Here is a 25,829-nt window from a genome sequence, read left to right on the forward strand (position 1 = left end):
CATAGTATGTGGGTAGAACTGGAGGGAAAAGAAACACAGTCACTTTTTTTCTCCGCTAAATTCCTGCTACATTTTAGCGATATTATGAATGATCTGTATCTCGGTAGGATTGGAATGGGAAACGATTGTGTGCGATTTCATTTGTAAACATATGAATTAGAAGGAAAAACATTAATTTACCATACGCGTAAAGTTCCAATTAATTATGATGGTGTAATTTTTCTGCATTAAATTCACATATTCTGTGATCACGACAGTATTGAATGTTTCTTGCACAGAGGTGCTTATATTAACTGATTAACACCGAAAGTCTGTTGGTATGTTATACAGGCGTTAAGGCATTTTAAAGTATTGTAATTAAAGAGAACCATACACCACTGGAGCAGTACAGAAAATAATTCAGTTGTCTTTTAATATTTACAATAATGGGACACGTCAGGAATGAATTACCAGACTATAACTAAGCATATATGAATATATTATAATTTACTGTGCAGGTACAGCATACTGTGTCAGACAACCAAAGATAGAGTGTGAATAAATGTGCATTGCAGCAATATTATTCTGAAACTATGTCAGGGGCATGTTTTGTTGAACCGTACCTAGTACAATCTTTCACCGGTGTGAGTTGGAATACGCCCGTTAACTTAAACATCTTGGGGGGAAAAAAAAATTGGATAGGGTCTATTATTGGGCGGGGGCAGCGCGATCTGCTATTACTCCACGCCCAATGGCCCCTGCGCAGGCAGGACCAGACTTTTGTGAGGCCTGAGGACTTACCTTCAAGCAGTGTTCCCAATCAGCATTGACATGAGGATTTAATGCAATTTGCACTTTCCACCAGCAGGGGGAGCGTCAATCTCTTAAAGGCAGGCTGTCCCTCAAAAATCTCCTAATGGTAGCTGGTACCTGTTTTTTGCTGAAAATACCAGTCTGCTGTCTGTGCAGAATCTGAACAGAGATTGGACATCGCACACGCAAAACACAGATGCACCTCCCGTGTCTATGTTTACAAACTGATGAGTTATGTTAAAACATTGAATAAAGGTTGTGCACTACTAAATCCCACATCCCCCAATCTGCATGCCAGATCTCACCAAAGTGCCAGGCAATGACTATCTTCAACAAGAGAGAATCTAATCACCTCCCCTCGACATTCAACGGCATTACCATCGCCGAATCCCACACCATCAACATCCTGGGGGTCACCATTGACCAGAAACTTAACTGGACCAGCCATATAAATACTGTGGCTACAAGAGCAGGTTAGAGGCTGGATATTCTGCGGCGAATGACTCACCTCCTGACTACTCAAAGCCTTTCCACCATCTACAAGGCACAAGTCAGGAGTGTGATGGAATACTCTCCACTTGCTTGGATGAGTGCAGCTCCAACAACACTCAAGAAGCTCGACACCATCCAGGACAAAGCAGCCCGCTTGATTGGCACTCCATCCACCACCCTAAACGTTCACTCCCTTCATCACTGGCGCACTGTGGCTGCAGTGTGTACCATCCACAGGATGCACTGCAGCAACTCGCCAAGGCTTCTTCGACAGCATCTCCCAAACCCACGACCTCTACCAACTAGAAGGACAAGGGCAGCAGGCACATGGGAACACCACCACCTGCACATTCCCCTCCAAGTCACACACCATCCCGACTTGGAAATATATCGCCGTTCCTTCATCATCGCTGGGTCAAAATCCTGGAACTCCCTTCCTAACAGCACTGTGGGAGAACCTTCACCACACGGACTGCAGCGATTCAAGAAGGCGGCTCACCACCACCTTCTCAAGGGCAATTAGGGATGGGTAATAAATGCTGGCCTTGCCAGCGATGCCCACATCCCATGAACGAATAAAAAATGTTTAAAAATCTGCCGATCTGAGTTTGTACCAGGCCTGTGAGAGTGCATGCACCAAGGTTCTCTGCTGATGCACTACATTCCTTAGTGCAAGAGATGGACAGAAGGAGGGACATCCTACATCCGTGGGGGTTGGGGGGGGGGGGGGGAAGAGGCGTTCCAGACATAGACCCAAAAGGCAGTGGGAGGCAGCGGGGAACAAAGTCAATGCCAGGTGCACAGCATCATGAACATGGATGCAGTGCAGGAAGAATTTCAATGCTTTGAAACGAGTGGTCAAGATGAACGAGGTCAACTGTCAAGTGGCATCACCTACCAACTACACCACTAGCCGCATCCAGTGCTCCACACACTACACCCCCCATCACCCACCTATCAACAAACTCTTTCCATCAGTACTCAACTCTTCCAATCAGATGCTTCCTCTCACCCTTACACTTTACCACTGTTGCAAGCCGCCCACCCACAACTCACAGGCCACACACACTGGCAGCTATTCAACCATGACAGGCACATCACCCTGTCAGACACATGTCCCACTTTCTTGCAGGAGAAGGTGGCACATATCAGGAGGCAGAAAGTGGCAGTGGCATTTAGCCCCTTGAGCCTGTTCTGCCATTCAGTGAGATCATGGTGGACCTGTGACCTAATTCCATATACCCGCCTTAGCCCCATATCCCTTAATACCCTTGGTTCACAGAAATCTATCAATCTCAGATTTAGAATTCACAATTGAGCTAGCATCAACTGCCATTAGCAGAATAGCATTCCAAACTTCTCCCACCGCTTGCCTGTAGAAGCATTTCCTAACTTCACTCTTGCATGTCCTGGTTCTAAATATTAGGCTATGTCCCCACGTCCTGTTATTCAAGTATAGGAGACCTCCAAAAACAGTTACAAATATTTCGGCAGCCAGAAGCAATAATCCAGCCACTAACCTGTAAATCCTGCATGGTCCCTTTAAATAGCGCTGGTGGGGTCCTCCAGGCACTCTAAGACACGTTCAGATGGTCGGGGTTAAGACTGTGCGTTGAGTTGAGCGTTAGACACCATTTTGGGACTTATCACTTTAAATCAGCGTTGCATACTGATTGTATCCATTTTCTCCTTACTTTACATGCTTCTGGCGTTCAGTAGTTGCGCATGCGCTAACTCCTATACCAAGATGGCGTCAGGTGCAAGTTATGCTGGAAACATGCGTGCGCAGCCAAGACGCCATCTTGGATGTTGGAGAGGCCGTGTGTTGCCTAAACAATGGCGCTACACCACCCAATTTAGCGCCCCTTCAGTCTTGTTACATTGAAGTTGGCCTCTTTTTGTAAAACAGTACTTCAAATGCTAAGCGCTATACCACATACAAGACTCGATTTTTTTAACAAGCCCTTAACTAAGCAGTAAGAACACGTTGACGGAATGTGTTTGAAGATCTTATTCACAATAGGATAGTTATTTGCCAAAGAAATTATGCAAAATGCACCAGCTCATGGATAGGTTCTTCATTTCTATCTGTTCCACGACATGCAAATAACTAAATGTGTTCACCGCAGGCCGCTTTGAAATATTCATATTGCTTCTAAACTCTAAGGCCTCCTACAGCTATTTGTGTTCATTGCATCCTGTGGCGAGGCAGAATTTAAAAGTAAATTGCAGTAATTTCAAAGCTTAATGCAGAGGTGAATGGGCGTAAATTTAAAATGTATATCTGGTAATAAAAACGCCAGCATAGGCACGACGGGCTGAATGGCCTCCTTCTGTGCTGTATGATTCAATGACATTGCTTTTGATTTGGTGATTTACTGATCACTATCAGTACATTTTCATTTTCAAAGAGTCAATTATGTTTCTGGTGTTTTGCAATGTGCCATAGAATAGTCAACTGTTTACTGATCTTAACTACTGCGAGAATATTTTACCCACTGTATTTCTTAATTTTCAGTTTCCAAGGAATATATAAGTTACACAATACCTTGAACTGAATTTGGAAATTGTTTCTGTTGGTATGTCTGATAAATGGTTAAAACACGTCTTGATTGCTTCAGATACCCCAGTAATCATTTCCTCTTATACAATTCATATTATTTTGAACATATTCTAAGTAAACGTACACAATCTTTACTAATGACTTAAATGTATACAGGTTTAGAGATGAGTCAATATAATGGAACATTGCCCTATTGAATTAGAGTTTAGTATCTAAACATGTAACATATGCATCACGCATATGGGATTGCAGCGGTTTAACTGGATTTCCTTTGGGCATAATAACTGTTTTACTGAAGGACATCCTCCCAGCAAAAACTCGGCAAGAACATTTTATTCTCGTCATCAGGATCAGCAGGGAGTGGCTGGAGAGGAAAGCTTTCTCTATTATAAAGCCATTGAAGTTTGAGGCAAATTAAGGGAAAGGGTGTGTAGCGTGCCATCATGGTCAAACTGCAATTTAGCTTGTCTCTGACTGAGGCCGAACACTCAACAAGGAGCCTTTGAAAAACACTGAAAAGCTGATACCATTTGCAACATGCTGTTAGGGAGTTTGAAAAGACTGTAACTGTCCCCTGCCCCCACCCTCGCCGCCTCAAAACATACAGACGGGAAAATGTTCAGATTATGGTTTAATAAAAATGGTTAATTTCAATTAGAAATTACAAGAACTGCTGGCCTCTGCTGAATACTCAAGTCTTTTTCAGAGCAAATGCTATCATTTGACCGTTTGCTGACCCCAGTATTGTTAAAAGAGTTTGTAATCGCAACACCAATTTGAATGCTGGAGATGGCCAAAAGCGATTGGAGTCTGATTCCCGTGAACAGCTCGGACTCCATCATTTTAGAATTTGGATCCGTCAGCTTTAGTAAATTCTGTTTTTACTGTTTTTTTTCTACGTGTCAAAAGACACGAAAATGCTGTCGTTTCGAACGGCAACAAGTCACCGGTCCACATCATTAGTGTTGGTGCAAACTGTCCTGGGGCTGTTTCCGATGGGTTCGCGCCAACATTTCTAAAACAGTTCCAACGATGTTTTTTTGTTCTTTCGGTGTTTTCTTTAGGTCTTGACTGTTTAAACGAATAAGTGCGATGAGAAAGTTGAGTATAGACAAAGTTTTAATAGGAACCAGATGTTAACTGATGGTAACGTGCGGCTTGACATGTCGATCATTTTTGACATTAGTCAATGAAAGTGCAGGGATTGGGTTGCTCCCGCCCTCGCCCGGGGGCTATTGGCTGTAGGTTCTGCGGCAGTTCCGGGGTTAAAATTCCAACATTAACCGAGCTATAAAACCGGGAGATCAGGGCACAAACCCGCTTCTCTCTTTTTCCTCTCCCATCCACTTTGGAACAAATCTGTTCGTTTCCAGAATGCAGGGAAAGGGTTTCGTTTTACTTTTAAAACTCCACTGTATTCTCAGCTTGGTTTCTGCAATCCAGAGAGAAGACCTTTTCCCGTTTGGTCCACACACACAGGACCTTACTCTACAGGAAGGCGATGATGAAACCTCTCAAGTTGTAAAACTCAAAAGGCCACTTGTCTTTTATGATACACAGTTCAATAATCTTTACGTAAGTTTTACCTTAAGTCGATTTATTATTGTGCCTGATTGTAAATAAAACAAGTTACATTCAGTGGGAACTGACTTCGTTGATGAAATTACACAATTAACAGTGGACCAGACCTTCTCCCGAATGAATGTTTTAAAGACTATTTTGTTGGGGGTTGGGATCTCCGCCTTATCGGTTCTCTTAAAATTTAGTCCAGTTAAGGTTTGACCCAGTAATTACACAGCGCCCTCCATTCACTTAAAAGGCAGAAGTTTTAGTAACTAATTCAAATGAATCGACGGAAGTTCGTTCTCATCTTTCTTGACAGGAGAAGGTGGAATGAAATCTGATCTAAAAATGTTGTGTAAGGAGGCATATATTTACCTATTTTATGTATAGATGTGAACATGTCTGTAAAGATCGCAGTTCAGGGTAATAATTGCCCAGGAACGGTACTAAAGGTGTCTAAAGTAAAATCAAAGTACTTCAGATCAATATTATTGTAGCCATTAGTTTTAAGAACAAAGACTGTGAATGAGGCGTTCTACTGGGTTGTTGATAAACGGTTGAATCTTTCATCTTCAGGTAGGAACGAATGGGATCATCTCCACCCAGGATTTCCCCAGAGAGACCCAGTACGTGGATGACGGATTCCCCATCGATTTCCCGGTGATAGCGCCTTACCTGTCAGATATCGACACAAGCAATGGCCGAGGGCGGATTTATTACAGAGAAGACGATTCCCCTGACATCCTTGACCGCGCCGGCCAGGAGATCAGGAGAGGCTTTCCTCAGAGCTCATTCACTCCGACCAACGCTTTCGTAGCCACTTGGGAGAACGTGGCGCCTTATGAGGAAGTGACGCGCTCGTTTGCCTCCTCCAACAGGGTAAGAAACTACAAGAAATCAGCAAACTGCAAAAGTACTGAGAAGAGATGCCAGCAATTATATATATGTCTGGCTTGGGTATACCTTTAGCAGCCATCCTATTAGTGCTTTCCTCTAAGATTGATGATCAAGCTCTTGGCTACCACTGGGGACCGCTTCTAATACAACACTACTTTCCATTATTGACTTATACAGTGATTTTGGATTTAAAGCCATAACTGATCAAGCATAGAGTCTGGTTGAAAGAAACCAGGATGCATTTTATTGGTTCTTTAAATATATACCTACAGGGCAAGTCATTCTAGCTGAAATGTCATCCATTCATAGTCAATGATGGGGGTGGGGGAGGAATACATCCTAAATCAACATAATGGGTGGGTGCATGTATCACGACATTTGAGACACAATTTAATTCTGCTTCACCTACTAAAAGCGATCTGAGTTTGTTAAAACCTCAGAGGGTTGTGAACTTTTGAAATTCTTTGCCCCAAAGAGCGGTGGAGGCTGAGTCATTGAATATTTCAAGGCTGAGTTAGACAAATTTTTGATCAGCAAGGGAGTCAAAGGATATGGGGAACAGGCGGGAAAGTGGAGTTGAGGCCAGAATCAGATCAGCCATGATCTCATTGAATGGCGGAGCAGGTTCGAAGGGCCAAATGGCCTACTTCTGCTCCTATCTCCTATATTCTTATGACCCAGATACACACTTTTTCCATCACTGATTTACCAGTTGTTTCTCAACAAGAGAGTTCTTTTGGAATTAACGTTAAAACTCCTGTAATATTGGTGTAAGACATCCAGTTTGCTATTTAGTTTGTGTCTGTTTAAATAGATTAATTCTCATGAAATGCCTTATGATTGAAAATATGGTGCAACTAAATAGAATTTGTACATATTTTTCCCTTCTAGTTCAACACCTTTCAAGCGCTGTTGGCTTTTGATGAGTCAAACACCTATGCAATTTTCTTGTACCCAGAAGATGGGTTGCAGTTTTTTGGCACCCGTCCTAAGGAGTCCTACAATGTTCAGATAGAGCTACCTGCTCGGGTGGGCTTCAGCAAAGGGGAGATTGTGTACATGCAGTGGAAAAGAGATGGTCCTTTTTACAGTGTTACCAGCAATGAGCAAACTGTGAAAAACCTATATCAGTGAGTACATTTTGTTCTCAGCCATGTACAGTCTTGCCCCTTTAAACCTCTTTGCTTATGTACCTCTCTCTCCTCCTTTAAGACACTTTATAAAACCTACCTCTTTGACCAGGTCTTCAGTTACGCTCCTAATATCTCCTTCTTTGGCTCAGTGTCAGTTTTTGTCTGATTAAGCGTCTTGGGATGTTTTACTATGATAAAGGTGCTATATAAATGCAAGTTGTTGTTTTGTTACAAAGCAACTTGAATAACAGAAGTGCAAGCTATTGAGCTTAATTTAATGAAATTTAAGCAATTAGCTAGCCACATTGCTGCACAAAATATTGCAAACTTTTATGTATATTAAGAACTGAAAATTATTTAATTTCCTAGATTAATACATTTCCAATTAGTAAAATGCCAAAGACTCAGTTTCTGTAAGTTTTGGAGTTGTGAGGCCTTGTGCTAGACTTAATATTCAATAAGTTCTACATATGACTAATTGGAATTACTTTGAATGGCAGAGGAGTTTTACTGAAATTTAGTGAAAATCTGCTTGAAACACTAATAACTAAAGCTTAAAAATGCCATTTAGAAAATGGGTATTAAATTAAGACTAAACTCATTATTTTATGACCACTGTAGGATGGGCAATTCAGGTGCCCGAGGAGTATGGGTTTTTCATATTGGTGGAACTTCCTCATTCAACAATATAGTGCAAGCAAAAGTGGGAGGGGAACCTTCACGAGAGGATTCTATCGTAACATTGGACAGTACCCTAAGTGGTCCAGTTAAGCCCAATATATTGGAATCTGATTACACTGAGACTGAAGATTACAAACAATATTATGAAGATGATGATGAAGAGGAGTTTGAATACACACCCTCAGTATCCACAGAACCTCAGGAGAGAGTTGACGGTATTCCGGAGGACCCACCTTATCCAGATGCAGGCATTATACCATCCTATCCTGAAGGTTATCCAGAGGCAGGCATTGTGTCATCATACCCTGAGTCTGGGGCTTTGCCATCATATCCTGAGAGATATCCAGAAATTGATGCTGGGTCATCATATCCTGAGAGGTACCCTGAGGTTAGAACTGGGCCAAGGTACCCTGATGGATACTCAGAAGTTGAATCTTTGCCTAGAAATCCATTACCAGTTACACTTGACAGACACGTTGTCAGTGTGGAAGAAGATGAGGAGCTAGGTACTGGTGGTAAGTGGCTTGGAAAGTTGATTTCAAATATGGCTATACTGTTTGACCAATGTATTACGATTAAAAACACATCACTTTTGAAATTGTAACCTGTACTATTCTAATCTGTAATAGTCGATAGAAGCAGAGTTTACCACTCAAGAATATAAAAAATATTTTTGCATTTGACATGAAAGCTTTTGGACAATTTGTAGCAATATTTAATTCGCACAATGTACTGTATATCAAATATGAATGCTGATTAAAATCACTATAGATTTTGACAATTTTATGCTCAAGTACCAAAGTGCAATTCTTGAAAAATAATGAAAGTAGAAATAAAATTATTGTATGATGGAGTTTGTAATTTTTGGAGTCGTGAATGGGGATTTGACAACTTACTTTCTCCTTAGTTTTCTGGGGCCTAGTGATACAGGTTTTTCAAACCAGGCAGCAGTGGCCAATCCCAATAAAACTTGTGCCATTATTACCTGTGGCTCATAAGAAGTGGTAAATATTTTGATCTGAGATTTTCTTTGTTGTAATCTGAAAATTTGTTGGATGTTTTGACGAAGGCATTCCTTGTCTTTCAGTTTTCACATACAGTACGGATACAAGGGAGACCTGTGAGAGAAACCAGGAGCAATGTTCCCAGCATGCTTATTGTGCTGATTACTCAAGTGGATTCTGCTGCCATTGCCATTCTGGTTACTATGGCAATGGAAGGCAATGTCTGCCAGCAGGTAGTTCAGATTTTTAAAATAAAGTTCTTAGCTTAATTGAAATTTATCTCTGTGCTTAGAAACTGTCTAGCAATTGAACTTATACCTTTATGTAATTATTTGATTAATTTCTCTGTAGGTGTTACGCAGCGTGTGAATGGAAAAGTCAATGGAAAGTTAATGGTTGGAGCCAGTCGAATGCCTGTGGAGTTTCAGAATGCTGACCTTCATGCATATGTAGTTGTAAATGATGGGAGAGCCTTTACAGCTATTAGTCAAATTCCTGAGATAGTGGGTTGGGCAATGCAATCACTGTCTATAATCGGAGATCTTTTTGGGTGGTTGTTTGCTATAGAACAACCAGGCTTCAAAAATGGTTTTAGCATTGCAGGTAAATGCATCTACATTGCCTAATTTTAATTGAAATTTGTCATATGTCCATTACCCAGAGTAAATGAGGAGTTGGGTAAGTGAAGAGTTACCAACTCCTGACCTCTGACTCCTTTTAATGTATAAGCCCACCTGGAAACTGGGTCATGCAGTTGGGCACAAAGTCCTTTGGGGCTCTTTAAGTGTAGTTGTAAAGATCAGTACTTTAGTGTACTAAATGCCTAATATTGTAGACATTGAGCAGAGCTGGAACCCAAACTAAAGTCGAGTTATATAGAATGACTTAACATAACTAGTTCCAAGGGAGATTTTGAAGCCCTTCGTTTACTTTTTAAACAGTAGTAAAGAAAATAACCTGTGGCTCTCTTATTTGAGTTACTGTTTATATTCGTTCATAATTTAAAATCAACAGAAGCTCCTTTTATGGCTCAGCGAGTAAAGGCACCACGTGGAGCAGTACTAGAATATCTCCGGTTAATATCTGGTCTGTGTTGAGTTAGCTTCACCAGGGCAGAGATTTGAAGGATTCTACCCAAAGTATTAACCTGCCTTTCTCTGTCAGATGCTAACTAACCTGCTATTGGTAACTCTTCATTTGCTCAAATTTCCAGCATTTCCTGTTTTTATTTAGCTATTCTCTGTATACCTGTGAACGTGATTGCGCACAGTGTATATCATCCCATGTGTCTCTGACTGTAATGATGCTAGTAATGCACACTGGGTACACCACTCCAGAGCAACAGTGGTAGCATTACAATTGACCTCAATGTCTCCGGAATAGGTTGTGGGAAAAAAGCATTGCCCATGGTTCTTGGCTCCTGATTGTTACTTGGAATGTACAGTGCAGAAACTGGCCATTCGACCCAACAGGTCCATGCTGGTGTTTATGCTCCACATGAGCCACCTCCCTCCCTACATCATCTAGCCCTATCAGCATATCCTTCTATTACTTTCTCCTTCATGTGTTTATCTAGCTTTCCCCTTAAATGCATCTATGCTAGTCACCTCAACTACTCTTTGTGGTAGCGAGTTCCACATTCTAACCACTCTCTGGTAGTTTCTCCTCAATTCTCTATTGGATTTATTAGTGACTATCTTTTATTTTTATATATATATATTATACTTAACCTCTCAGTTCTGGTATCATCCTAGTAAATCTTTTTTTCACCTTCTCCAATGCCTCTATCCTTTTTATAATTTGGAGACCAGAACTGTGCACAGTACTCCAAGTCTGGTCTAACCAAGGTTCTATACAAGTTTAACATAACTTCTCTGCTTTTCTATTCCATCCATCTAGAAATGAGCCCCAGTGCTTGGTTTGCCGTTTTTATGGCCTTATTAACCTGCTTCGCTACTTTTAGTGATTTGAGTATCTGTACCCTGAGATCCCTCTGCTCCTGTACCCCATGTAGACTCTTATAACGATTGTTATTCAGTGACCCCTGCTCAAATGCACATGTGAGGACAGGACCTGGTTTAGCTGTGATTTTCTCCATAGTTGCTGGGTGCTCACTGTCCACACTCGCACATAAAGAATGATCACTTGGTTGAGATATGATCACAAGAATTATTGGGTTTTGAGGAGGCGTTGTAAGGAAAGAAGAAATTGTAACAAATGTAATATTGCAGCAGTAGGTCACTTTCATTGCATAGCTTATTTTTAAAAAATGTCTTCTAGGTGCCAAATTTATTCGCAATGTCGATGTCACCTTCTATCCAGGCAATGAGAAGTTAAATATAATACAAATAGCTCAAGGTCTGGATGCACAGAATTATCTCAGTGTTACTACTGAGATTGAGGGTGAGTTGCCTAATATTGCCCAAGGTGCTACAGTCCAGATCCAGCCATATGATGAACTCTACCACCGCTCCAGTTCTGGTATGTCAACATCATTGTTAGGTTGTGTTTTTTTTTTACATATGTTAACATTTTTTACTTTTAAACTTCCCATCATTTTTATTGTGTTCTGAAAATTTTCAGTTATCATTTGGTTCTTTAAAAAAAAAATTCATGGTTTCTTGAACTTTCCTCTGAAATGTAAACAACTGTTAAATAGCTAGCTTGCCATTCACTAGGAAGAATATTGTGATATAACATCTTTAACTGAAGCTTTGTAAATGGATAAAACCATTTCATACTATGCAGCTGTATGTGTGAACACTGTCACACTTTACAAATGATGCAGTAAGAAGTATAAACCGTATTGCAGTTATTAAGATCTTTCATTTTTAATTTTCTTTAACTATGTAAATAGTGCAGATGCTACTTTTTTTTTCAAATTTCTTCTTTGCAGCAATGACTTCCACAGCCTACAGGGAGTATTCTGTTGAATCCGGGAATGGTGAGACGCAGACACTTAGATATCAGTTGAGACAGAATATTACCTACTATGACTGTGAACATGCACCAAGGACCATTCCAGCCACTCAACAACTCAATGCCGACCGTGTTTTTGTGCTATATGATCAGAATGAGCAGGTGGTTAGATATGCAATGATCAACCAGATTGGACCCGCCAGAGGTAAATGATATCTGGGTTAGACTCTTGCACTGTTTTTGCGTTTTTTAAAATTTTAGCTCTGTGGAGAAAGAATAAGATGTTGGAAATCTTGTGCACTCTGGGTGCCTATTTTAAATGGTAATACTGCATATAAACTGCGCAGCTAACAGTTTAAAAAAAAAATCCTGACCTGATTCTGTTGGATTCAAGGAGTCAGTGGTCAGTCTCAGAAATGCATGTTAAACAATATCTGCTTGCACCTGCTGGGGCAAGAGCATTGTTCACTTGATCCTTGAACAATGTATTTTATTTCTTCTCAGCAGTAACACATACTGAATGATTATTTGCAGACTATCTGACCCCTGCCTTCTGATTGTTCCTGCATGCATAGAAAGTACTTGCTCACGTGTTAAGCAATAAACAGACATTCATAAAGGAGGTAGGCAAGAGGAGAATTGGCATAATGACCTAACACCAAGGTCAATGAAAAGGGGGAGAAAGCGGCTTAATATGTCAGATCTTAACAAAGCTCTTTTTACTCTGAACGAGTGAATAAGTTGGCCACAGGCCTGAGGTCAGGAAGTCAAATGATTCAATGCATGAGATAAAGTGTCTGATGGGTGAAGCGAATCATGAGTTTGTTAATTTGCTTTCAAAATACACAAGACTCTTTTCCAGTAAGATTATGTGTAGAGAATGAGAATGTATTTTGTACATTGATATAAATTATATTTATCCATTACTGGCAGTCATTTTTTAAAATAACACTTTTCCTTTCTAGCAACTGAATTTGCTTTCGGTTGGAATTTCTTTTCCAGTTAAGAATGAACTTAAGACAATGAATCCTTTTTATTAAGCTGGGTTTAATGTGAGGACTAAAAACATTGAACCTTCTCTGATTGCTGGAGGGCACATTTAAAACTGCTGCCTATTGTACTAGTAAAAGGATGGCGACAAGTCTGATGGTGTGATTGTATTATTATCACAGAGGATACGTTGTCATGTTTAATGCACCTCCCCAGAATGGGAACACTTATGGAAACACAAGTCCTCAGGAATATTAATGGCACTATAGGTGTTTAATCAAGGTTTCCCGGAACTATCAATATCAATGGTATTCATTCTCACCATCTTTACTCATTCTGAATATCCTTCTTTCACCTCTCATCTGAAGCATAAATCTCTAATGATGGTTGTTAAATTTGCTAAAACAGTTGTTTAAATTTGAAATCTACATTAATTCAATTAGGAAAAGGCACAAGAAGATAGTATAAAATATCTGAGGCAGTTTAGAAGTTTATAGTAATAAATTGCCCCCTCTGCATATGATCCTACACATCGCGAATGGCACTGTGGGCTGGCACTTTCATATTCTTCCTCTTGCAAATGTCAGAGGGGAGAGAACAAGGTTGATTGCCTTTGGAACTAATTAATGTCTGGTTCATGCCTTGTCCTTGAACTAACACCACCAAAATCACATTATCTGGTCATTCCTTCATCTGCTGTTTGTGGAACTTTGCTAAGCACAAATTGGCTGCCATGTTTGCCTACATAACAATAGTGACTGCACTTCAAAGGTAATCCATTAGTTGTAAAGTTCTTTGGGATATCATGAGAACGTGATGAAGCAGTATATAAATGCAAGTGTTTTCTCTCTTTGTTCCTTTAGCTCTGCCAATAAAACATAGTCTAACAGCTGTGTTTAGGGCCAGTGTTTTGGTTAATTATGGATATGATTGATTTCCCTGGTGTTGTAAACTAATGGTAAAATACTGATAATGGTAGGTGTTAATTCTAATTAAGATACTCACCTGTCCTTGGGGCATCATATGACTGGTCTTCTAGAATTGTATATACTTCCTCAGCATACACACCTTCTTCTTTAAAATGCAGTTCTTCATTTATTTCTCTTCTTTTTGTGCAGCTAACTCCAGGCCTGAAACTGTAAATCCATGTCAGGTTGGAAGCCACACTTGTGATGTGAGGGCAGAGTGTATCCCAAGAAATGAGCATGACTACATCTGCATGTGTGCACCAGGCTACCAAGGAGATGGCAAGGTTTGCACAGGTGCGTAAAGAGAATAAATGTGATATTGGTGCTGCACAGTCTTGTGTGGTCTTTGCTGTACATCATTTAGGTTTTTTTCATTCTAACTAGCAATTTTTAAACCAACACTGACTGAGAAAGGTGCATCTACAATTTATTGCTGCCTGGCATAATATAGAATAAAATTCTATTTTACATGGCATGCAAGGATACTTTTTAAAGTTGTATGATCCCACAACTTATATTTTTATTTCATAAGTACTCATGAAAATAATGAACACCTGCAAAAAAAAAATAGTAAAACCGTATAGTAGTTTTGAAGTAGCATGGCAACATTTTGTTTACATTGGTCCTAAATTTACTCACCATTTCCAGCATTTTATTGCTGGCATGGCATTTCTGCTGTGAGACCTGCAAATTAGGGTTGATCCTATTTCCATTAGGTTTCCACTCTGTAATACCTGCGGTGCTGTTTCTATTTGGCTCTGGGGCCTCCCTGTGGGGTGTGAGCCAATGCTGCCTGGAGCTAGTTTAATATGTGCTAATGAATGCTGTACATGGGCCTAAAACACCAGGGTAAGTTAGAATGAAATAAATGGGGTGTTTCTGTTGCCACCATTGGCTGATACTGGTAGAAGTGTTTCTAGCTTGTAGCCTGTAGCCTTGAGAAGTTTTAAACAGTGATTGGTGGTATTTGAAGAGATATTTTGGAGCAGTTTTCTTGCAGTGCACCTGTATAAAGTTGCCCTTACACCTGACAGCCTGAGGGCCTCTGAGACTACAGGGAAATTTTTGTCCCCTCCCAAAGTAAAAGATTCAGAGTCAGCATAATGGGAGGCCCAATTAGCATTCCCTTGTACAGTATTTTAATAGTGGAAGAGCAATATGGAGGAAAGGAAGGTGATGCAGTACTTGAGCAGGATGCACCACACAAGTTGTTACCCTTTTACAAAGAGTTTACAGCCCATGGTTATCTTTTGAAGATCTCAGTGAGGAGCTTTCTGTGTGAAGAGTATACAGTGAAATCTGTAAATTAGGCACACTTAAGGGACTTGCATCAGATGTCCTTTTATTTGCAGGTGGCCCTATTTTCAAAATGGTCATTGTATGTACAGTAAATTATTTGGGACAGTCAACGAGCGTCCCTTTTTTGCAGGTGTCCCTTTTTTGGAGGTGTCCCTTTGTACAGGTTTCACTGTAGTTTATAAAAGAAGCTAAAGGAGAGCTGTGCCAGCTTTTGCATGAAGACCTGCAGCCAAGATTAGCCATGCCTGTGGCTGTAAAAACTATCACTGCACTCAATTTCAATGCCATTGGCTCCTTTCAAGTGACCAGGTGGGATCTTAATATCATCCGAGGATCTGTCAGAGCATGCACTTGTCAGATAACGGACATCATTTTCAAGGGAGGGGAACTGAAGGCAATGCATTTGATGTGTATATGGAATTTCAAAAGGCATTTGATAAAGTGCCGCACGGTAGGCTTTTCAAGATTGCGGCCCATGAAATAAAGGGGGCAGTAGCAACATGGATATCGAATTGGCTAAGGGATAGGAAACGGAGCGTGGTGGTGACCTGTTGTTTTTCGGACTGGAGGGAGATGTACAGTTGTGTTCCCCAGGGGTCAGTGCTAGGACCACTGCTTTTCTTGATATATTAATGACTTGGACTTGGGTGTACAGGGCACAATTTCCAAATTTGCAGATGACACAAAACTTGGAAGGGTAGCAAACAGTGAGGAGGATAGTAATAGATTTCAAGAGGATATAGACAAGCTGGTGGCATGGGTGGACACGTGGCAGATGAAATTTAACATAGAAAAATGCGAAGTGATACATTTTGGTAGGAAGAATGAGGAGAGACAATATAAACTAGAGTGCACAACTCTAAAACAGGTACAGGATCAGAGATCTGGGGGTATACGTGCACAAATCATTGAAAGTGGCAGGGCAGGTTGAGAGAGTGGTTGAAAAAGCATATGGGATCCTGGACTTTATAAATGGAGGCACAGAGTACAAAAGTATGGAAGTCATGATGAATCTTTATAAAACACTGGTTCGGCCACAACTGGAGTATTGTGTCCAGTTCTGGGCACTGCACTTCAGGAAAGATGTGAAGGCCTTAGAAAGGGTGCAGAAGAGATTTACTAGAATGATTCCAGGGATGAGAGAATTTAGTTACATGGATAGACTGGAGAAGCTGGGGTTGTTCTCCTTGGGACAGAGATGGTTGCGAGGAGATTTGATAGAGGTATTCAAAATCATGAAGTGTCTAGACAGTAGCTAGAGAGAAACTGTTCCCACTGGCGGAAGGGTCAAGGATCAGAGGACATAGATTTAAGATGATTGGCAAAAGAATCAAAGGTGACATGAAGAAAAACTTTTTTACACAGCGAGTGGTTAGGATCTGGAATGCACTGCCTATGGGGTGGTGGAGGCAGATTCAATCATGGCCTTCAAAAGGGAACTAGATAAGTACTTGAAAGGAAAAAATTTGCAGGGCTACGGGGAAAGGGCAGGGGAGTGGGACTAGCTGGATTGCTCTTGCATAGAGCCGGCGCAGACTCGATGAGCTGAATGGCCTCCTTTCGTGCTGTAACCTTTCTATGATTTTATGATTCTAGAGCTGGAGAATTCATGCAGTTTGGCATGATAGCAAGAGCATTCTTATAGGGCCATCCAATTTTATCAAGTTGCTGGTTTCTCAAGTTCAGGGTGCAATAGATGGCACCTACGTAGCAATGCAAGCTCCTACATAAAACCCACTGAACCTTCTGAATAGGAAGAGGTTCAGATAGTGTAACCAGATTCAAATAATTCTCCATGTCAATGCCAAATTTACTGGAAGTTGTCATGATGCCTTCATCCGCATGAATTCCAGCCTCCCGAATCGATCCCAGAAAGAAATTTAAATAAATGGATGGTTTTTCGGTGATAAAGTGTATCTCTTGCTTTCAGACATAATGGGCTCAATTTTAAAACCGAGCGGGGAAGGGGCGGGGGGGGGGGGGGTCAAATTGAGGACGGAAAACCCATTAGTACAGGTTTCCTGGGCGTCCTTACAATTTTGACGTCTTTTTTGTCGGTTTCCCGTCTGACTGATTGGCCTGATTGACAGGCTGGTCTCAGTTGGACAGGAGACCAGCTAGGGAGAGGACGTGTTCAGGTAAGTCTTTGTTTGTTGGGATGGCGGGGGGGGGGTGGGAGCATGGGTTGGCACGAGGGTCGTGAGTCATGGGGGGAGGGATTGGGGGTCCATCATGGGGTGGGCGGATGTCTGGATCGGGGGTCCACGATTTTTGAGGGGGAGGATCTGGATCGGGGGGGAGGATCGGGGTCGGGGAGGGAGGGTCATGGATCGGGAGTCTGTGGTCAGGGGTCAGGTGTCCACGATCATTGGGAGGTCGGTGTAGGAAGGCTTGTTGGGCCTGGGGGGAAGCACTCCTGCTCCTCTGGGCCCACAAGCTGTGCCTTTCTAGGCACCTACCTGTTGGTCTCGGACCTTCTCGCCTCCTTTCACGAGGAGCAAAACAGAAGGCCCGGGAATCCCGGCCCCCACCGGGGTTGAAATCAGGAAGTCCAGAAAAATGGAGGCCCAAAGCCTCCTTGAAAGGTTTTAAGGCCCGACCCGCCTCCTGGGAGCGGGTTGGTCGCCTGCCCCTCTTCCCGGTGAAAACCAGATATAGGCAGGTTGGGGGCGGGTCTGAAATGGTGGCGATTTTCAATGCCCCCGCCCCAACCCACCTGTTTTTCACTTTTAAAACTCTTCCGACTCCTCCGCGAGTTGCAAGAATGGAAGCAGAGGAGGACTACAACGAAGCACATGCTTCTACTAGAGTCATCATAGAGAGAATGATATGGGTCTTAAAGTAATGCTTTTGCTGCCTAGAAAGATCGGGAGGGACTCTGCAATGTTCTCCTGAGTGCGTATCATGTATAGTTATGGCTCTGCACAACTTTGCCATCCAAAAAGACTTGGATATTGGAGATTCCTGGAGAGGTGGCCCCAGCTGCTTTTGAGGAGAATGAATGGTGCCTCATGAGGAGTGTCACCTGGAGGATTCCTCAGTGCCAGTTGCAAGGGGGATCCGAATGCAACTAATGAATGAAGTATTCTCCTCTGTTTAAGTGTTTCCCTTTGTCACCATTGCCATTATTCCATTTCCCCCACCATCAGATCAACTTCAATTCCTTCAATGTAATCCACATTGTGGAACCCCACCGCACCTCGGACTTCTTTGCCCCTTTTAAACCCTGCCAGTCTTTGTGCTCAATTATTCATGGAGCTTATAAAGTAAGTGATCCTTTTCTTTTATTACAACAATTTCATAAGTGAACATTAGCCATCCTACTCTTTCTACACACCATACTTCCTCTGGTTGTTTAAACATGCCTTTCTTTCTCCTATTCTACTGCTTCTCATAGCTGCAACCCAAGGCCCAGCATCATGAGATAGTTGGTTGCCCTTATGGGACAAAAGCCTCATGTGACTGAGGTGGACCATGTGTCGTGACAGCTTGGACCTGGGAGGGACCTACTGTTGGCTGCATCTCTGGAGTTTATGCCTGGGCAGCCTGAACTCACCTTTTATGTGCCAATTGCATGGAGCTCTGAGGGGATAGGCAAGGTACTTGCCTTGCACTGCCTCTCCTGAGAAATGGCAACCTTATGCAGGCCAACTCCATCAGTCACCATTCTACTGTGCCAAGGATCTGTGTGTCCACTGATCTGCGGGGTGGAAGGTGTAATGACAGCTATCAGATCCTGAAAGCTTTGAGAGGCAATGCCTATATCCTGGCCAAAGTGTCTGCAGGGTTCTGACTAACTCGGCTCCTGTTGCTCCGGGGCTACAGTTTATGCTTCTGCAATGGAGGCCTCATTTGAATAATCTGAGCTGCCAGCACTAAGTCACTGCTGACATAGCAGCTCGGTGATTTGGGGGGTGCGGGAAATCCAGCAGCTCGTCTGTGAAGCTGAGCCAGGGGGAGGGTGGGGCATGGAGGGACTGGCAGCGGATGGGCTTTTTGTGGGGCTAGGTGGAGCATTAATGCAGAGGTCTTGTTAAAAACTGCTGGTTAGGTGGCTCTAGACCAAATATCAATGGGTGGAGCTTATGCAGCACACATTCTACCCATTGGTACCTGAAAACTGCATCAGGTTCCTACGTATGTCATAGGACCCCGATTTGCTTGCCTTAATGAGGCACCACCTGAAACAGGCAAGTAGTCTGGCTGCTCGTTTCCAGGACTGGATGGATCAACTGAGAATAGGGCAGTAAATAGTACCCTGCCATTTTCCCTGTGCTTGCCGCCCCGTTCCCACCCGGAAACCGGGGCGAAAATCATCCTCGTTCTTTATTTGCATTGTGGTGCTGAGACCCACGTGCTATCAACAAAAAGTTATCAGTAACACGTGACACATCAAATGAAAGTGATTTTCTCATCCCTACCTCCTCTAACGATGCATAAAGTGAGAACTATGGTTTGATTGATCTGTAAAAGTTTCAATTGCCATCCCTTCATTTGGGCAGCATAGCTATATTTGGCACACAACACAGCCTGTTACTCAGCTTATGATGTTAAATGCTATATTTTACTAAGTACAGCTGTGGCTTTTGCAGATACTTTGCTGGTATTCATGTTTCTTGTGCATACTTGGAAGGAACAAGAGCAGCACTAATTGTTCACTATACCATTGTGGACAACTAAATACAAGAAACTAGAGAGAAGTCTTCAAGGTATTGGAGACTCTCCAACTGAAAATTGCTCTGAATTTCTATGTCACTAGCACCTTCCAGGCATCATTCGAAGACTTAATTTGAATCAGCCGGTATGTAGCCAACTACTGCATTCCTGATGTAACCAAGGCCTGCCAGATTGCACAATATAGCATGGAGCCCCAGCAGCATAAAACAAAGGCAGCCTGGTTTTTATTAGCTGGCCACTTCCCCAAAATTATCAGCTTTACGCATGCTGCCATTCATACAGCTGGTCATAATCTCGGGCCACACATATTCATAGGAAGGGCTTCTATTCCTTCACAATGCTAATGTTTTGCAATAAGCAACTCAATATCCTTTGTATCAGGGGACGTCCCACTGGATTACAAATAAGCCAACGTGGCTATTTTCAAAAAAGACAACAAAATGAAACTGGATAAATACAGAGGATTACTTCTATCAAAATAACCAAGTAAATAGCAGCCAACCTGGCCTCAGAAGGGGGAAGCCCTATCTGACCAACCTTCTTGACTTTTTTGAGGTACTGACATCCCAAGTGGATTTGGAAAGCTTTTACGATGTGTTATATCTGGACTTGCAGAAAACCTTTGATAAAGTCCCACATGAACAGCTGCTGCTGAACTGTCTAGACAGCCATTGCCTGAGCATCCTAACCACTGCACAGCTGTATTTATAGCCTATTTACAAGAAGTGGTGATTAAGTAGTTCATTGATTTCTCGGAAGTTTGAAAATGACCAGGAGTGCCCATGGGTTTTGGGGTCGGTGTGTTGGGTCTCTAGTGTGCTGGGCCACATGGTGATGGGATGTGGGCTCATATCTGCAGTTCCCAACATACTAAGTTCTTTATCCCAACTGCGCCATTCTGGGAAGGCGTGTCTCCACAGACAAGGGAAAAATTAAAGGGTCAATCACCCAAGATCTCTTGCACACCTGGGGGCTGGTCGTAGAAGAGTAGTGCAAGATGTTTCCTTTTTCACATTCTTTGTGTGTTACTGCGTTTCCAGTCCATCTTCTCGGCTGGGATAGACACCCTGGGGCTATGTCTGAGTTTGGATGATAGTGTAAAATGTCCGTCCATTATACGCCCAGCCTAATTTTCCCTTCCATTGATTTCCATGGAAAGGAAAATCAGTCGTGGTGTATAACGGGCACCTAATTCGATATTGCCCATTTTACATTATCACCAAAGTTAGAATTGCTCCCCTTGTATGGAAAGATTTCAGCAGGGGGAATATTAAAATAACTTTTAAAAAAAAGTACTAGACACAGAGCACAGGAAGTAAGAATGAACCAAACTGAAAACTCAGTGACTGGAGTCTGCCCATTTTGATGTGATTGTGAATGTGGAAGCACCTTTGGATGCATCTGTTTCTCTAAAGAAAAAGTTATAGGATCTAACTTCAACACAATTTTATGCCACCTTTAAATTTCTAATGATAGAAGAGAGCTGACTATCCCATCAGATCCTTTGTATCAATAGAGATTTCACCAGCAGTCCAGCTTGGTAATGGAGCTCAGTGCATGTGCTTGAATATACATGTGCAGAGTTCCTGCTTTTTAACCACTCACCAATGTTGCAAGTGGACAATGCTAGCTCCCTGCTCACATCGCTTTTAAACACATTTAATGCTGAACTGCTTGGTGCAATTTAACTGGTGACCTAGTGTTATGTAGCACAGTAATCTTAAACTTATTAAAAAGTTCTTGGCAGCATGATTATCATTGACCCAACTTTCAAATTAAAAAAAAATATTAACAAGATTTCAGGCTGTTGACTGTTCATTTAAAAAAAATAATTTGCACCAGAACAATTTTTTTTCCACAAGTTCTGTGTAACAAAAGGTAGAATGAAATGTTTTGTGCTGTCCAGATGGGAACAAAAACTGTCTCTTTTAAAAAAAAACACCAGCTGGATTTGCTTCTTCCAACTTGTACTTTTAAAACTATTTAAATCCACATGGAACAACTTGGACGTTAAGTGAGACAGTTTCACCTAGTTAATTGGAAGACACTCATTTGCTGAAAGATTTTTCTTCATTAGTGTATAACTGTAACAAGACTTTCACTTTCTCCTCAGATATCGATGAGTGCGCTGATGGTGGTTCCCATGGATGTGGAGATAATACCGATTGTATCAATGTTGCTGGATCCTATGGGTGTGAGTGCCAGCGTGGCTTTGAAATTCCAGAGGATGGGCTCACGTGTGTTCGTAAGTATTTTTAGATATCTTTTTAAGTGAATAAGGTCATTCTTTTTCATTGTGCTTGGCAGCTAATAAACACCAAATTTTGTAACTAATCTTTTTAAACAGTGACATCAGTACAATCACCCTTATCCCAAAGGACCTCTAACAATATGGGTCATATTTTCCACTGTTTAATGTTCTTAGCAACAATACAAATGTGCATAAATACTGAACACTGATAGAACACCCTAATAGACTATTCATTTGAAGATTGCTCTGATCCAAAAATGGGTTTGTGAAAAGTGAGAGAAAAAAGCAGCTTTTTACTCATTCAGTCTTGTTAATCTGTAATCATGTAAAAGTCATGCCAAAATATGTGAGAAGAATAATCAAAAAAGGAGCATTTAACTCCCGGACAGACCCGGAGTTCTTGATCTTAATAGAGTCTAAGGTTTCAAAGTATCACTGCTGCAGAGACTGAAATGAACAGTACAAAGGAGTTTTCTTCCCCAGATAGGTTTGCCAACTCTCCAGGATTGTCCTGAAGTCTCCGAGATTAAAGATTAATCTCCTGGACATTGCTGCAAGCAACACAAGAGAAAAATCATAGGGGCTTTAAAAAAGAAATGGTGCAATTTTTTCATTTTCTTTGAACACTTCTTTATTAGTTATAAAAATATTGGAGATGGAAAAAAAAGTCTGTTTGATTGGACGGGAAGGTTGGAGGCTGTAGGTGATGTGATGAAACCTCCAGGAATATGTCCAACCAGAGTTGGCAATCCTATTCCCAGAGCATGGGTACACTTACCTTTTCCTATCCTGTAGTTCAGCAAGAGGAGGAAGAAAGGCTGACCCAGGAGCAAAGCAGTCACTGCTGATGGATGACTTATACTAGGCATTACCCCAGGCAGTGGATTTACCTCAATGGAATTAGCTACCTGGGCATGATGGCAAAGTAGTACTTAGCAGAAAGACAGTTGATCAAAAGAGACCTGCAGGGACAGCCGAACACCTGCTCCACATTATCAATGAAGGTCACCACTGCTCCCAGCTCTTATGCTACAAAATCCTTCCAGGCACCCACAGGAGATATTTCAGGATCAGATGCTTTCTATCACTGCATTAACAACATAACAAAACATTTTATAGCTACGCACCCAACTACATAAAACACAACATCAACAACAGTAAAGGCAGCTAAAGCTTTACTAAACTGGTGGCTTCGCTAAGATACTGGGCATCATGGACACTATTCACATAGTTATTTGTGTACCCAGCAATAATCTTATGGCATACCTAAATAGAAAGGACCATTAGCAGCTTTTGGCTACTGAAGGACTATTATTATAAAGAGTTTATAATTACAATTTTGTTTATTCATTCATGGGATGTGGGCGTTGCTGGCAAGGCCAGCATTCATTGCCCATCCCTAATTGCCCTTGAGAAGGTGATGGTGAGGCGCCTTCTTGAACCGCTGCAGTCCGTGTGAAGTTCTCCCAGTGTTGTTAGATCTAATTGAATGATGGAACAGGCTGGATGGTTGAATGGCCTACTCCTGTTCATGTGTTCCTTTGTTTCAATGTTCCTATGTTCCATAAACATGCCAATAGTATGCAATCAAAAAAAAATGCTAATCCTCAGTGCTGTTCCTGCCTGCAAATTTGCATTGAGCAAAATTGCATGTTTAGAAACAACGCATTCCTGCCATTATATTAATGCACCTTAATTTTTTTTTTAAATCCAAGAAAAAAGGATCATATAGCCAATTCAGCTTATGGGAGTGAATTTCCGCAGGGTTCTCCCGATTATCCGCCATACCTTTTATGGGGGGGGGGGGAATTCCTGGAAGAACGGAGCCCACTCCGTTTTTCCAGGGGGTTTCCGTGGCTCTGCCACTGAAATTGTTGGACGAGCTGAAATTTAGCCCTTGTGTTTCTTGTTTTTGAACTTTAATTTTAACTGACATTCAGTAAAACAACAAAATATGAAAAGCTTTCAAGTAAAAATCTGAATTATCTCTAATTCACATACTTGTTTATTCTTAGCTGATATTTTGCAGTTCAGGGCGAGCAATCTGGGCATCATTACGAGGATAGAGTGACTGCTATCTGTCGGTCTGCCTCTGTGCTTTAATGATGGAAGCAAATTAACTGAAAAAAGCTTTCACTGACTATTACCAAATTTTACAGATGAATTCCCTAGGGGATATGCTCCTTTCCTTTTTGATAAGTCTGATAACTCCATAGCTGCAGGAAGCGATACAGGAAGAGATTTGTTGGCATTGTGTCTAACCTTGATCTTATTTGTGACCCCAGGGTAAAAGGTTGCACACATTTTTTTTTACATATCCCATTGAGGATATATTTTGAGCCTTGCCAAAAAAATGTGCCTTGTAATCAGTATTCTGCTTGTGCTGAATGCAATTGTGGAAAACAAATGTGATGGAAGAAGTTTTTTTTTCCCCTCTGGATTTAAAACATCCTTTAGTCCTCCAAGGATTACAGATGACATGTATAGTTTGGCAGAAGCAGTTTCAGCTGTTTGTGATGCTGCAGATGTGATTTCAGCATTACCTCTCTTTGTGCTGACTGAAGCCATTTCTCTTGATTTGAGCAAATCAACATTAATTTTGAATAGGAAATCAGCAATTATAATACAAACACAACGGGGGTGAAATTGACCTTGGGCGATAGCGAATCGGCAGCTCGTTTTACACCCCGCTCGATTTGAAAAGAAAACAGGCTGCTGATTCTTTATCACCCACTTTACGCTACAGTCCAAGAGCAATTTCACCCTCATTCAATATCAAAAAAGGATAGGACCAGTCTTCAATACAAATACCTTTAAATTCGGAATCCAAAGAATTATTAGGGGTTGAAAGTTGACACGAGTACAAAATGGGGTTTTTCTCCCAGATATAGCCATCTGATCGGCAATCAGATTCAGGAAGCAGCTGCCACAGAAGTTCATGATGCCTCGGGTGCTAATGAACAGGTAAGCCCATTAGCTCTGTTGAGGTTGAGTGTTATTAACTTTAACATTCTGTAACCTGCTGCCCCATCCACTGTGCTTCACATCTTGGCTTCCATTCCTCCTCAGCTTCCACTCTGCTCCATTCCTCCTGAGTTCCAGCTGGGCTGCACAGCCTGACTCCCAAGCTGTGCTCTGGTCACTAGCTCAGAATGGGCCCACAATATACCTCCATAACTACACTCCAGATTGTGTGTTGCCATGGGAGATCAGCCAGTTCATGTATGAATATAAATGCTGTGTAATCAGTTTTTTTGCTGTGTATATATCCCTATGCATAAGAACTCTGAAAACCAAAATGAAAAATAAATGTATTAATTCTCACATTAGAATTAAATTAGTACTTGCTTATTGTTAAATTCTGAGAATTAACCTTTGACTTTAAAGCTTACCACCAGTGAATATGCAACTTTAAGAAAACTGGTGCTTTGATTCATAAAGCAGTTTAATTACACATCTTAATCACACAAACATTTGTTCCATTTTTAACGACAGGAAAGAGTCTCAGGATAACTTGATTATGTTTTCTGGTCATGGTCATACAGTAAATAACTAGAGTAACAAATTCAAGTTTTGTTACAATGTAGAGAATCTTATCAA

General features: G+C 41.5%; 1 protein-coding gene across 1 annotated transcript in view; it reads left to right on the plus strand.

Moving 5' to 3' along the window:
- The first annotated feature begins 5,133 nt into the window (after positions 1-5,133).
- The window catches only part of nid2a (nidogen 2a (osteonidogen)), a 102,817-nt gene continuing 82,121 nt past the window's right edge, over positions 5,134-25,829 (plus strand). Inside the window, exons 1-10 of the mRNA XM_067991629.1 lie at positions 5,134-5,422; positions 5,987-6,289; positions 7,199-7,437; positions 8,062-8,636; positions 9,209-9,358; positions 9,477-9,728; positions 11,406-11,606; positions 12,022-12,249; positions 14,153-14,296; positions 22,092-22,223. Coding sequence (XP_067847730.1) covers positions 5,222-5,422; positions 5,987-6,289; positions 7,199-7,437; positions 8,062-8,636; positions 9,209-9,358; positions 9,477-9,728; positions 11,406-11,606; positions 12,022-12,249; positions 14,153-14,296; positions 22,092-22,223 — 2,425 coding nt within the window. The 5' untranslated portion in view covers positions 5,134-5,221. The remainder of the gene's footprint in view (positions 5,423-5,986; positions 6,290-7,198; positions 7,438-8,061; positions 8,637-9,208; positions 9,359-9,476; positions 9,729-11,405; positions 11,607-12,021; positions 12,250-14,152; positions 14,297-22,091; positions 22,224-25,829) is intronic.

The sequence above is a fragment of the Heptranchias perlo genome, chromosome 10, assembly GCF_035084215.1.
Source record: "Heptranchias perlo isolate sHepPer1 chromosome 10, sHepPer1.hap1, whole genome shotgun sequence".
NCBI lineage: Eukaryota > Metazoa > Chordata > Chondrichthyes > Hexanchiformes > Hexanchidae > Heptranchias > Heptranchias perlo.